At 40.2% G+C, this 13,578-nt stretch overlaps 2 protein-coding genes across 2 annotated transcripts; both read right to left on the bottom strand.

The window, feature by feature from the left end:
- Positions 1 to 8,113, bottom strand: gpr108 (G protein-coupled receptor 108). Its single transcript, XM_079338639.1, has 18 exons — positions 7,642 to 8,113; positions 6,931 to 7,050; positions 6,191 to 6,241; positions 5,910 to 6,001; positions 5,117 to 5,187; positions 4,830 to 5,002; positions 4,694 to 4,756; positions 4,506 to 4,607; positions 4,294 to 4,427; positions 3,586 to 3,661; positions 3,360 to 3,433; positions 3,149 to 3,266; positions 2,932 to 3,062; positions 1,807 to 1,850; positions 1,680 to 1,729; positions 1,254 to 1,337; positions 900 to 1,021; positions 1 to 392 (listed from the first exon to the last, which is right to left on the bottom strand). The coding sequence occupies exons 1-18, from the start codon at positions 7,741 to 7,743 to the stop codon at positions 305 to 307; spliced, it is 1,695 nt and encodes a 564-aa protein (XP_079194765.1). The 5' UTR covers positions 7,744 to 8,113; the 3' UTR covers positions 1 to 304.
- Positions 8,114 to 11,100: 2,987 nt separating this feature from the next.
- On the bottom strand, positions 11,101 to 12,152 carry LOC306819726 (apoptosis-associated speck-like protein containing a CARD). Its single transcript, XM_079337243.1, has 3 exons — positions 12,040 to 12,152; positions 11,398 to 11,676; positions 11,101 to 11,283 (listed from the first exon to the last, which is right to left on the bottom strand). The coding sequence occupies exons 2-3, from the start codon at positions 11,660 to 11,662 to the stop codon at positions 11,111 to 11,113; spliced, it is 438 nt and encodes a 145-aa protein (XP_079193369.1). The 5' UTR covers positions 11,663 to 11,676; positions 12,040 to 12,152; the 3' UTR covers positions 11,101 to 11,110.
- Positions 12,153 to 13,578: the final 1,426 nt, after the last annotated feature.

The following is a 13,578-nucleotide window of genomic DNA, read 5'->3' as shown; positions in this document are numbered from 1 at the left end:
AGAGAGAGAGAGAGAGAAGGGAAAGGCAAACTAAAGAGCATCAGAGCTCCTTTCTGTATGTCCACCCGTCCATGTGGCAGGAGCACAATTTCAGAGTTTCTGGGTGGAGTGCTCAAGGAAACAAAGTGAGTCTTTTTTTTTTTTTTTTTGCATAGCCAGACAGTGGGCTGCAACCACTTCAAGAGTTAAATAGGAGAAGCCGTCACTGTTGGGGGCTGTCGGGAAACCTTGGTCCATGTGTACCCCTGGGGATGTTTTACTGGGCCCCTCCCTCGCCTGTAACACTAAAGATGCAGCTTCCCTCTCACAAGGTGGACTCTTTCTGGCGATCGCGTCCATTCGATGTTTTCTTGACATTGGAAATCCCCTCCAGTGCGCCTGACTCAGTCACTCTGAAAGCAGACAGACACAGAAAGAGCTTTGTTTAAACCCTTATCTGTACCTTAGAGCCTGATGAAAAAGCATCCTCCTAGGGGCCGTTTAACACTCCTGAAACTTTCGAACATTGAAGCCTACCCCTGAAGTCTTCCTGAGCACTCAGTGTAAAGTTTTTGCTGTCGGACAGAGGGGGGGAAAGTTCAACACTTAACTGGCAGATCAACGAGTGAGTGGAAGGTCATATGATATCAACGTCATCATCTTCGCCTACTCATTACGGTTAATTTTCATGAATAAGCTCATATAGCTTAAAAATGCTGCACCGCCAATGGTAACTTAAAAAATGTCTCCCTGGCCTGCAGCCTTTGCTGGGTGAATCTCTAACGAGCTTTGGGAAAAAAAAGTGCTCTACATAAATGAAGCCATTTACAGTTTGATGCTCACTACACACGCTGTTTAGACAATGTGTGGAACAATATGGAATAAAGGTGGTTAAACCTAAGAAGAAGGTGTCTGCTTACACTTCATCCATCTCCACGTCCTCCTCGTCCTGGGGGAGCTGGAGGTAGGGGTTGTTGGACGCTGGTCGGAACTTGTAGCCCGTCAACACGAAAAAGATCAGAGTGGACACCTCCACCAGAAACTGAGGACATATGAGAGATTAGAGAAGACATGAGCTGCCTGACCTTGCACATTTGCTAAATATTAAAAAGTATGAACAAACATCAAACTGGCATACATCCCATTAAAACTTCCTGCCAATCCTGCACGGTCATTGTTTAGTGTGAGAGAGGAACAGGGTGTCTTTTTCCAAACACAAGCTCTGCAGTTATAAAGTCAAGACTTGAAATGAGCATTGTTGTTGCTCGTCTTACCTCGTAGCACCACTGCCACTGGAAGGGCATGGTGACCTTGAGAAGAATGGCTATGATCCTTGTAAAGTAGATGTAACACACGATCTAAAAAGAAAAAGAAACATCTCATTTGAAAAATAGACAAACAGTAAGAGGCTTCAACTATTTCTGTTTTGAGTTTATCCTTCCTTGCCTTTGGTTGGTTACACATGCTTTACAACATGTAAACTGACATGACTTTAGTCCTGGACTCTGCTGAATAAGAAGCCTGGAGTGACCTTGCCAATTGTAGTCACTCCACACAATTAACTTTAAGGAGAGTCCTTGATGCCAGACTTTTAAAAAAGGTCCGATTCATTCAGGCCGAACTATCAACATCATAAATGCCTTCAAACATCAAATGTTGAAATCTGAGTGTAGATAAATCTGAGCAGAACGCCTTCTTACCATCACATAATAATGCCTGAACAGCTTCAGTTTCTCCAGATTCATGGCAGCTAGAAGAGACATGGACCACATTTAGACACAAACAGTTATAACCTCGTCAAACATTTGGTCTGTTTCTGATTCTTACCTTTGCCATCAGTGCTAGACGCCTCTTGTAGGTGACGGATGGACCTATAAAAACACGCGAAAAGACCCAAACTGTTAGTTAGCATGATGGTACATGGCTGGAAACCTATTTCACCACTTCAGCAAAAAATAAATCATTGATTTTTTTTTTCTTCCATTAAATTCCAAGATTTGAGTGGTTTTTGCTGGAAGACGAAACACACATGCTGACCGTTACTGTAACCCATGGTAACATCCGGGCCGTCTGCCCTTAGTTCAAGGACCAACATTCAAAACACACTGTACCATAATGAAAATGGTAGAGTAGAAATAAATAGGCTTCCTCAGGACTCAACTTACTTTTGACAGCTGGTTTTAACCGCTCCTTCAGTCCAACAAACTCCAGGTACATGCGAGAACATCGATGATCAAATTTCGCACCCTAACGTTAACAAACTTTTGTCCTTTAAGCGTCCTAGCATCACTTCTATGTAAAGTCAGGGAGAGCAGAAAAAAAAACCCTAAACGAGCGGTCTTACAGTTTCCATCACATTCAGTCCACACTGTGCAGCTTTCAAGAATCAGCTGTTTTCCCCATGTACAGTTTGCAATCTTGCTAACCATCAGTACGTTAGTTACACTATCAGCCTCGGCAAAATGCGACAGCAGGGAAGTTTGACCAACTCACCGAGAGCTGCCCTTTCCTATTGCCACAGGTCTCTTGATGTCTTTAACTGAGGAGTCTATTCAATCAAACCAGCACTTCAAAAGGTTTGTTTACTGAACAGTACACATCCCTTTTCTGTTAAGGAAGAAAAGCTGGTGTGCGTCCCCATATATTCCAGCTTGTCATGTCCTGAATTTTCATTCCCATGGAGGGAAAGTACAGAGGTTGATGGTGCGAGCTGCACTGATCTTCATGACCATAATAAAGCAGCTTCGTCCTCTTTCCCACAAAATGCAGGAAAAATTGAGAACTTTGGTGTATGGGATTAAAACACGAGTCATGAAAGAATTAAGGCTCCTACTATCCACACTAACCGCTGTGGAAACGTAGAAACTCGTCTTTATTCTATTTTTTTTTTTTTTTATGTAAACCTGAAGTGATGGACATTAACAGTATGTCAGATCGCGCACACACACTGACCAGACAACAGGGAAGAGGATGGCTCCACAGCAGATGAGGTCGACCAGGAAGAGGATCTCCTTCCACAGGTAGTACTCACTGGAGCCTTCCTCTGTGGACTCGATGATGATGTAGGCCACATTCGCCAGGACCTGAAGGACACAAGGCGATCAACAAAACCCAATTCATTTTGATTGAATAACTACATAAAGCTATAGTGCCTCATGCACACAAATACCTGCAACGGGATGACAATCATGAAGATCTTCTTCTCCTTGTCAGACAGGATGTATTTAACGAAAGCCCAGCCGGTGCCGATCAGTGCCAGTGTGATGAAGAGGAGAGCCCCTTTAAGCCTGGGAAGTACAGCAATTAACTGTGAGCGTTAAAAACACAAACTGGACTCCTTAATAAATGTCGCCTCCATATCCTGGTGACTTCATACTTACAGATGAGTGATATAATACATGACGGCCCAGCCTTCAATAGGATGGCCCTCAGTGTTGATGAAGTGATAGTTGATCTGAGAGACAAAAAGAGAGATTGCTCCATGAAGAGGACAAAGACTCTGGGTGTGTTGTGAGCACAGTAAGCAGCAGCACACACAGAACAAACGGAGGTAACAGACGCATCCCCATTAAAGGGGTTTATAACCCTGTGCTGATGTGTACTTACACTGTGGAATACCAGTGATATGGACTTGGTGAAGGCCAGCGCTGCCATCAGCCAGTGGATCTTAAACACACTGTACCTGTGGGCAAGAACAACAAATGGCTCAATTTCAATCCATTAGTACCACACGCTTCATACACACGTAAACTCAATGTGCTGCACAGAGGATAAAACAAAGACCTAACCAATCACTAGTAAAAACAATAAACAAGACATTTATGACAAAAAATGACCCAGCACCAACCCATATTAGACCCACCCATATTCCTACTAGGACACACACACAGGACCCGACACCCATGTAAACACACAAAGACAAATAAACTGCCAAGGAACCAAAAAAAAAAAAGCCTTGTTTTAAGACTGGTATGAGAACTTTACTGCAGGTCTTAGGCCAGCTGGCAGTTTGCTCCATTAAAATGCCCCACAGTGACTAAACACACTTTTACCTGAAGTTACTTCACTTTATTCAAGGCACACTATAGATAAAATGTCTTTACTATGGTCAGTTCACCAGTTTGATACTGATTCATAGACTCCATAAATAGGAGCAGAGCCTGTGAGTGTGAAAAAAGGGGAGCCAATGTGACACTTCCTGTTATAACATGTCCCAGGACAGACTGCCTGCGTATTATTATAACAGACATCTGCACATGGGTTCAGTTTACAGTCCTGTGGCAATGCAGTGTCAGTGTCCCTACGCATATATACCTGTGCTTCATAAGTGTGTACACCCAGACTAAAGCAGCAGTGAAGAAGACTCCAGCCATGCCGATGTAAAGACGGGAAAGAGGGATTTCTGCTGCAGACAGGTAGCCGCCTGGATTCTTCTCTGTCACTTCCACCTGCAGTGGAAATATTGAGGTTGATACACACGCACATCCTGAGCATGCCTGTACTGACATGAAACATACTGAACTTACAGTGAAGGAGTAGGGACGCTTGGGTCCAGGCATCCTGTTCTTACAGTAGTGAAACTTGAGGCTGTAGAGACCCTCCGCCAGCTCGCCGACAATGAGGTGGAACTGTGAGAAGATGACGGAGAGAAAAATCTGACGCAACAGTGAAGCCCATCATCCCCAAACTATACCAAATGAGACATTAAACTTACACTGAAGTTGTACGAGTCGTCAATTTTGTCCAAAGCCAAAGTGGGGTGTTTGATCTTCCCAAGCTGGAAGTAGAAACAGATTAGAAAAAAGCCAACACGAGCAGATCGCAACAACAGACACACTAACACTCCTTACATTAAATTCATTTTCTTCTCCTTTCTTGTCTTCAAGCTTCCCCTCAAGCTCATTTTTAGCCTTTTGATCAGTTGGTTGGTTGTCAGCAGGTTTATCGTTTGGTTTGGCTGTAACTTTGTCCTCATTGACCGTTTCTGATGCCTCTTCTTCTGATGCCCTCTTCTTCCTCTGGCCTATGGGAAACAAAAAAGAAAAGAAGGAAAAGCGCAGTGTGTTATCAAGAGATCTTTTATTCTGCTGCTTAAATACGACTACAAAGGAGGTAGTGAAGTGTGCGGGACACTGACCTTTAGGGGCATCAGTCTTTGGCTTTGCGAACAACAGATTGTCTTGATCCCCCATGGCTTTTACATTGACACTATGCAAAAACAGAATACTTATTTTACAATCAGTTTCTACCTTAAGCTGACAGGGAACAGGTTTAGAAACATACAGTGATGTACATCTGACAAGTACTACACAAGCAAAGAGTGGGAAAAAGTAGCCAGCCACCCCAACCAAACGTGTTGGCTTCGGGCAAATTCATAACACACTCCCATCAGTATCTGACTGAAGCACGACCCGTCTCATCCTCTCTTCCTGCCCAGGTGATTGGTTTCACCATGTTCTACCTTATAACTATCAATAAGTATTATTCTAATGCAGTTTCAGGTCAAGGTTTGAGCTTTTTTATTATACAAAAATTCCAATGTGTAAAAATCCAAATATTTTTCCTTAACCAAACATGTCAGGGTGCTATTCATTTATTCAAGAAAATTCTACCAAGACGCATTGTCATCTAAGCCTGCTGTCCGCTGAGCGCTCCTGTGTCTGAGTGTTTGTAAAATGAACAGACAGAGAGAGAGAGAGAGAGAGAGAGAGAGAGAGTCTCAACTTGTAAGTCAGATCTTATTAGAATAATCAACAATAGAAAAAAAGTAGTTGTCTGTTTGTCTTACTGCAGGCCCAGCAGTAAGTGCTAACAATCAGTCAACAAACAACAAACTCAAAAGTTTCTCCCACATCAGCATCATCACAAATAATCTCATCAACAACATCATCTGTCACATGAGTATCTGAGTACTGCTGCAGCACACACACCTCAGAGTGTTGATATCAATAAGAAAAAGGATGACAGGCTCTTTGTTTGCCACGTTGGTGACGATGAGCGGGCATATCTCTGGCTCCTCAGCCTGGAGGAGAAGAAGACAAAACCCCCAAACAAAACACTTTAAAACAATCACTTATAAACAGCCAAATGCACATTTCACCATCAGACCTACTCTATGAGTAAATAGCAAATGAGTGTGATTTATATCCAATCCAATATGAAAATAACTTGAAAAGATTCTGCAGGAATGTTTAGAACTGGAAGTACTCACTGTGTAAGACAAAACTCCATTCACACGAGACCTGGAGAGGCTGAAACCGACCTAAAGGGAGATTTGTACATGTGGTCACTACATGGTTAAAAAGCATGTGACTTCCTGTGTAAATACTTATTTCACTCTTTATGGCATTTTGTATTCAAGACTAGACTGATGGCATGACATAATTGTGTAGACTTAAATATCTAACTGCACACCACCTTTGCTGTGTCAAGAAATCTCATTATGATATGATGTTGTTAGTTTTGATCTGCATGGCACAGTGACAAACGTTTAGAGATGTGTTCTCCTTATTTCAATACAATAAAAGAATATGGGTATAGCCAAGTGGCTTGATCGATTGGCTGTAAACTGTTATTAATGCACAAAACAAACCAGGTGAGCTGATTCAATCAAACAGTGCGATTACTTCAAGCAGTGGTTCAGATGAAAGACTCTCCATACCCATCATCAACACATATCGACGTACACTAATGGCAGCGTTTCAGTCAAGCTCTTTGCTAACAAATTCCTTTATTTGGTTATTTTTCTCAAACATTGGCTGCAAAAAAATGAATAGCAACTTCAGTGTGTGACCACAAACTGACAAATCACTTTTCAAGAGGAAGAAATCAAAATGCAAACTGCAACATGGAAGTCCTCTGACCATAACAGAGGAAAAGGATGTGGCTTGTCTTTGCTCAGCCTCCAACTTAATGCCTTTATGCACATTTAAATAAACAAACACTTCTTACAGGGTGCAGGCTGTAGTTCACCAGTTTGTCTGGGATGCTCAGAGAATGTAGTTTGACATCAAGAGTCCCATTGGCAAAGAAGCCGAAATTGTTGAGGTCAATAGAGGAGCGAGTTTCGTTCTGGGGAGAAACAAACAAAATAAGAGAGACATGAGAGGACTGTTCAGTCATTTAACCATTCAATGTCTTTTTCTTCTTTCTCTTCCAACAAAGATGTATCACAACAACACGACCTCACGTCAGAGACGTGTCATAAAAATGAGTTCCAAAACCAAGAGTACAAAAAAGATACGTCCTGTTGTTAATGTAGACGACAAAATGTATAAAGTTACGACTTGTTCACAAGAAAGGTGGTCGGACATGAATTACTCCATCAAAAATCAAACTCAAACATACTGTCTAAAGTGATTTCATACGTTGATAAGGTATTTGTGTGTAATGTAGACAGTGTAGAATAAGTTTATTCAAACCAATTAAGTACACAATATGGTGCTTAGAAGTTACATTTATGTTGCCCTAGTTTTGAAACAAGCTTCTACTTTCTTGGATGTTAACTAACATCCATTTGAAAGTTTGATGTTCTGGTAAAAAGAGTGACAAACCCACCATGTTATGAGCCCCCGTCATTAAGGCTAGCTAACACAGCTCCGCCTTACAGGACTCTTACAGGCGACACAACCAACTCACTTAAATCTAAAACGGTATATTTACCTTCAGGGTAAGCTTGTGTATCCTGGCTTGACATCCAGCCAAAAGCAGTAAAAGGACATATCCAGATAAACCTATTGGGTACCTATTTGCCACAGCCATCATCAAGCTAACGGTTAGCAGCTGCTAATGTTAGCGAGTCTGCCAGATGGCTAAGTAGCCAGCTAGCTATCAGGATACGAGGTGAGTTAAAGTTATATTAATCTGTTACGTCTGTGTATCGGCTCTTTGATTTTCTCGCTTTGTTATCAAATACGAACAATTCGTGTTATGTTATTAGGTCCGTATGTGCCCTCATCGCGTAAGGTATCAGCTAGCTTGTAGATGGCAAACTCTCGCTTCCTGGTGTTGAAAGGAGCAAAACATTGAGTAAGGTGCAGACAGCAACGTCATCGGTATCGTGTATGTGTACTTCCGGCTTACTGCCGCAAATATCGCTGCGAGTGCATAACTGTGTAATAAAATATACACAGGCAGGAAGTACCTGTGTTTCAAAAGCCATCTAAACGAAAAACTGACTATTATGTGTTTTAATTCTGGAAAAATCCTTCTTGTTAAATTCAACGGTCCGGTCTACTCCTTTTACCAATTGGCCTAGATTGGTGACGTGCTTGATTTTTGGTAAGTGAGCTTCCGCCTGATAGTGACCACGTGATTGCCCTGAATCTCCACGTCGGATGAAATCTGCAGTTTGAAATGTGTATGCTCCAGACGTGGAGTATTGCCTATCAAACACAAATGTGATACCATGTTGTGTCACTACATGTTTTAGCGTCATCCATACGTTCACTAAAATAATTCAAATAACATTAATCAGTATCAGAATTTGGTTTTATTGCCAAGTAGCCTACATTTATACATAGGCAAGGAATTTGACTTGGTGTTTTGGTGCAAAACATTTAACAAAGGAAATAAAACACAATTAGCAAGACTTCATAATCTAACAATGCACCTACATCCGGGTGGCTTTATTGTAAAATTGTTTGCGTAATTTTCCTTCCCTATTGAGCCTGTCAGATGTTAAGAAGTGTAATATTTACTATTTAAAAACAATTGATCATAACTTTAAGATATACCCCTTTGTTTATAGGGACTACTATTGAGTTAAGAAAAATGGACACATGTTTATTTATGTAATGAGTGGTGACACTCTTTCAACATCACTGCAGGATCACTTGTTTGTATTTATGTTCATATTAATTATATGAGCACTGGTGCCGTGGTTGTTGGGTGCCGCAATAAGACTTCCAGGAAGGTAGGAAGAGGAAGCTGGGTTTTGTGCTGCTTCTCTTGACGATGGAAAAAAGGAAATAAAGGCATGAACAAAGTTTCCCATGAATAAAGGCATTATTTTTAGGCTTCATCTTAAAATATTATTATGACACATAAATCAGAGAGGATAGATAGATAGATAGATAGATAGATAGATAGATAGATACTTTATTGATCCCGAGGGAAATTCAGGAACAATGCAATGTCTCTAAAAAACCTACACCCACCTGCATATGTTCTCTTTAACTTCTCTGCAGCACAGTTGTGGTTTATCTGTCTTAAGATTTCAACAGTCAGGTTCAAGGTGGATTCCTCACCGTAATTGTCAATCATCCACTGACCGTGTCCTGTCTGTCTGCATTATCCATATAGACCTTACGAATAGACTGACATTCACTGAGCACCGGCTGAGTGAGGTTCCAACGAAACCTCTTGAACTCCTCAGTACCAAGCTCATCTGTGTATCTAAGATCAGAGGAGGAACCTGCATTTCTGATCAAAGGGGAGGGTGAAAATAAGGTTTCAATTTGCAATTCAAGACACATTTGATTAATGTTAAACTGAAAATGCAGCTAAGATTAACAGATGTGACTCTTCTTCATAAGCATTCTTGTAGAAGGTGTTTCTTTAGCTCTTTAAGGACTGGCCTTCAAATGTTTGCTTCAAACGCTGCAGGTGTTTGCTATTGATATCCCTGGAAGCAATTCAAGTAAATATTTCTCTGTTCATGTGCTTTGAAAGGTTGTATTTTTTTAACCTTATTTTTCAATTGTATTGTTAAAATCAAAACACGAAGACTATGAACATTTATACATCATTTTAAAATGTATATGCAATATGTAGCCTCCGGTCCTGTCTATGCCATTGGCTTTATTACTGGTTTTACAGTTATTTCTAACCCAACGTTTCTTCCTTTTATCTCTACCTAAAGGGGAAGACAAGCAACAACAAATGTAAGAATCAATACGTTGTTGCATGTAGAAATGCATATCAGTTTAAAATAGTTTATTTGCAGCCTTGTAAGATGTTGTCTGAGAAATAGATGGCATATTGGCAGGGAAATCAGTCTTTTTAACACTTTTTGATTTTAGTTCAAAAGAAAACTTCTTGTGTGCATGGGAACAAAATGCAAAAGGCTACAATCATAATATATAATGGTAACAATCTTGAAAATCACCACAGAAAAATAAGGCTGAATTAAATAATCATGATGTTGAAGCATCTTTAAGTATAAACACTTTTTTTCCTACTTAAGTAAATGCCTTACCGTAGCTACTTCAGACTGAAGTCGATCTTCTGAAGCAGCAGCAGCATTGTGAGGTGATACTTTTAGTTTCTCACTGTTGGACAAGAAATGAGAAGACTGCAGCCCACAAGAACACATATGTTCTTTTGTTTTATAGAGAACCTACACGCTTAGGAGCTTTTTTTCCACAGCTCCACTTCAAAAACACGTCTGAAAGTGAGAGCGTACACATACCACAATGAGATAACTCCCTCAAGTTAACACGACAGCATCTACCTTGCCAATAGAATCACGTTTCAGCAGGCAGTTTATGGAGATATTAAGGCTGTGAAGATAACTAGCTATGCATAATGAATTAATAGATCCGCAAATGTGTACCAATGGATACACTTCTTTCCTTTGAGAAAGGTCCCCATGGTAGAAACTTGCCAAGGAAAATGAGCCACAACCCAAATCATACACTGCTTTATCATTGTTCTCACTCTAAGGAAGACCATTATTTAATCCAATTAATATCATAAAATAAATGTTTGACACCATTAACTCTTATGAAAATGCTTTCTGACAAAATAAAACACAAAGGTTCAACCTTGTTTTTTGAAAACTTAAGTCGTCTCCTGCTGGTTTTCAAAAATAATTCATGGTTAAGTCACTTTTACTTCACTTTTCAGACCCTCAGGCTTCATCCATTTTTTAAAAGATATATAGGAGTCAATATTAGAGTTATTGTTTGTTCTCTTTCACATTGCCATGACTCAGGGACACTTTTTGACATGACACCACTGTGTACTTGCAACAGCATTAAGATAATAAATCATTTATTAGAGCTCAATGTGGCTTGATAATGATAAAAAAAGGCTTAATGTCAGCTGAATCTTAAGAAAAACATAACATTTCAACATTCAATTTTTCCAATTGAATTTAATTGAGTTCCCAAATTTGACATTGTTTTATTTATTTGTGATTTATAGTCCATGGTCCTGTTGTACAGCCGTGCAGTGTTGGAGCGATGACTACACTTCCATTTGTAGCTGAAATTGTCGCAGGAGCAGGACCAGGACCAGGACCAGGACCAGGAGGTGGTGCAGCAGCAGAGGAGGAGGTGGAGGGTGTAGCAGTGTTTACCTCTATGAAATTAAAAATACAGATTTAGAAATGAAATGAAAATGATTTTTTAAAAACACAACAAAACTGTTAAGCAACAGATGTTGGTTGCTTTAAATAATACACTTGGACATCACCTCGATACAAGTCCTCTAGCTTTGTTGCTGCTTCGTTGTTTTTCATCTTCCTCAGAATCTCCACAGTGAGCCTCACAACATTCTTACATCTGTAATAATCTATCATCAGGCTCACAGTGTCTTCCCGTGATGATGCCTCCTCAACATACGACTTTGGAATTGGTTTCCAGTTTTCTGAGAACTCTGTGGTAAGAAACCATTTAAACTTTTTGAAGTCATCTCCTCTTAGGTCTTCCAGACTATCCAGCAGGTCTTGGGCCAGCATGTCTGCTCACTGATCTGTTTAAAGACAGCAGATAAAGTTTTAAACTTTTTTTTAATTATGGAGGTCAATCAATAGATGGATGCACTTCAAAGATTACAAAATGGGATATTATTTTGTTTCAACAGCAGCTTATCCCAGGAAAAAATAAAGACAATAAGGATGTTTATTGTCACTCTGAATGTAGGTAAAAATGCGTAAAATACTGTTTTCACGTTTGCTCCATTTAAAAGAGTACAGATTGAATATATCAAAGTATAAATATGATTTTAAAAAAACATGGTTGTATTTCACATGTGCACTGAGTGTTTCATTTATTTATAAAGTCTTATGTCTGGAGGGAAGAAGCTGCTCCTCAGTCTGCTGGTGTGAGTCTGTACCTCCAAACTGGGCAGCAGGGAGAAAAAGGCTGTTGGAAACCTTGATGCATCATAGCTCCTACAAGCTCACCTCATACCCAAACATATACAGGCCTGTTAGAGCTCGAAATGTAACAACGACCCAAAATGTTGTAAAAAAAAACAAAACAAGTAACAAAACCCAAAACTGTAGTAATGTAACAAAGTGCTGAGCCCAAAACGTAATAACTTATGGTGCAGACAAAATGTTTTTCTCCTAATAATGTAACAGCTTCTTACATTTTGGGCAAAAGTTATTACCTTTTGGGCTCAGCATTTTGTTACATTATCGACCAGTTATTACATTTTGGGTTTTGTGACATTTTTTGTTTTTAGAAGCTTTTGGGTCATTATTACATTTCGGGCTCTAAACGGCCATGTTCCTCAAGAGGCTCTATTTGGTGCCTCGGTAGAAGTCCCTGAGGACTTTGTGCCCTAGTCCACATTTATTTATGCAGCTGTAGCAGTAGAGTCTTCTTCTGGGCTTTTGACAACTGCTCAGTGTGGTTAGCTCATGTCAGGCCACTCCCAGCTATTTGAGTGCCCACTATCCTACTGTAATCCACAACAGCCTCCTTGGTCTTAAAGACATGGTGCAGATGAGGGATTTAACCAGTCTCTTAAACTCTCGGTGGCTATGTGGTTGAGGGCTATTGGGTGCCAGTCATTAAGACTGGTCACCTTCTGTTTAGGGATGGGGTGGATGGTATGGATTTGAAACAGAAGGGGAAAGTCCTGAGGGAAAGAGACAGGTTAAAGATTTATGTGAATACACCTGCTGCCAGCTGAAGGGCACAGATTTTCAAGACAGGCAGGAATTCTGTCAGGGTCTCCGACCTATGTTGATTCATACCATAGACTGTAAAAATAATGAATACACATGAACAACTATAGCAGACGTTAGCCTCAGTGATGGAGAGTGATTGGCTGTCCTTGTCTGGGGGTGGTGGGGTGATGATGCTACTATTACTGTAGTACTTATTGAGTAATGTGCATCATACATGTACAAGCTAAGACTAGTGTGCTGACATGTAAGTGTCTTAGGTAAATAGTAGAAAACAAAATAACTTAATCCGGTCAAATTTGTATTTGTGGTAAAATGGCTTTCTTCTGTGCTCTGATCTAACTATCCTCATGTACCATTATATTATTAATGTTATTTATGATGATGATATTGAGGATGCAACTGATTTTGATTAGGATATTGATGATATGGATATGGTGCATGTGTCCCTTCGATCTCCAATTCTCTCTAATCCAACCCACTTGTTTCTTTCTGACGTTAATGGCTTTTCTCAGTCTCAGATGTATGCTGCTTTGAACAAATGTCTGCTTAATGGATACTGATACTTTAGTGACAATAGTAGTAACCATGTACTTTTCCTAAACAAAGCAATACTCACTGGACTGGTTTGCATATTTCTATAACAACCATCATCTCCCCACTTGTCAGCAAGCTCATTGTCACTCCCCTCTGCTGCCAATCCTAAAAATCTATTTCACATTCCTCCAGTCCTCTTA

Source organism: Symphodus melops, assembly GCF_947650265.1.
Source record: "Symphodus melops genome assembly, chromosome: 2".
NCBI classification, from domain to species: Eukaryota; Metazoa; Chordata; class Actinopteri; order Labriformes; family Labridae; genus Symphodus; species Symphodus melops.
Note: the sequence above shows the minus strand (reverse complement) of the source record. Positions and strands in the feature narration are given on the sequence as shown.

Excerpts from the sequence above, each read along its gene's own strand:
- gpr108 (XM_079338639.1), bottom strand. The coding sequence starts at position 7,743 with ATGATGGCTGTGGCAAATAGGTACCCAATAGGTTTATCTGGATATGTC. Across the intron at positions 1,851-2,931 it reads ATCCTCTTCCCTGTTGTCTG|GTCCATCCGTCACCTACAAG; the intron begins GTCAGTGTGTGT and ends GTGTTTTTATAG. Across the intron at positions 1,730-1,806 it reads GTCTAGCACTGATGGCAAAG|CTGCCATGAATCTGGAGAAA; the intron begins GTAAGAATCAGA and ends TGTCTCTTCTAG.
- LOC306819726 (XM_079337243.1), bottom strand. The coding sequence starts at position 11,662 with ATGCTGGCCCAAGACCTGCTGGATAGTCTGGAAGACCTAAGAGGAGAT. Across the intron at positions 11,284-11,397 it reads GCTAGAGGACTTGTATCGAG|AGGTAAACACTGCTACACCC; the intron begins GTGATGTCCAAG and ends TTAATTTCATAG.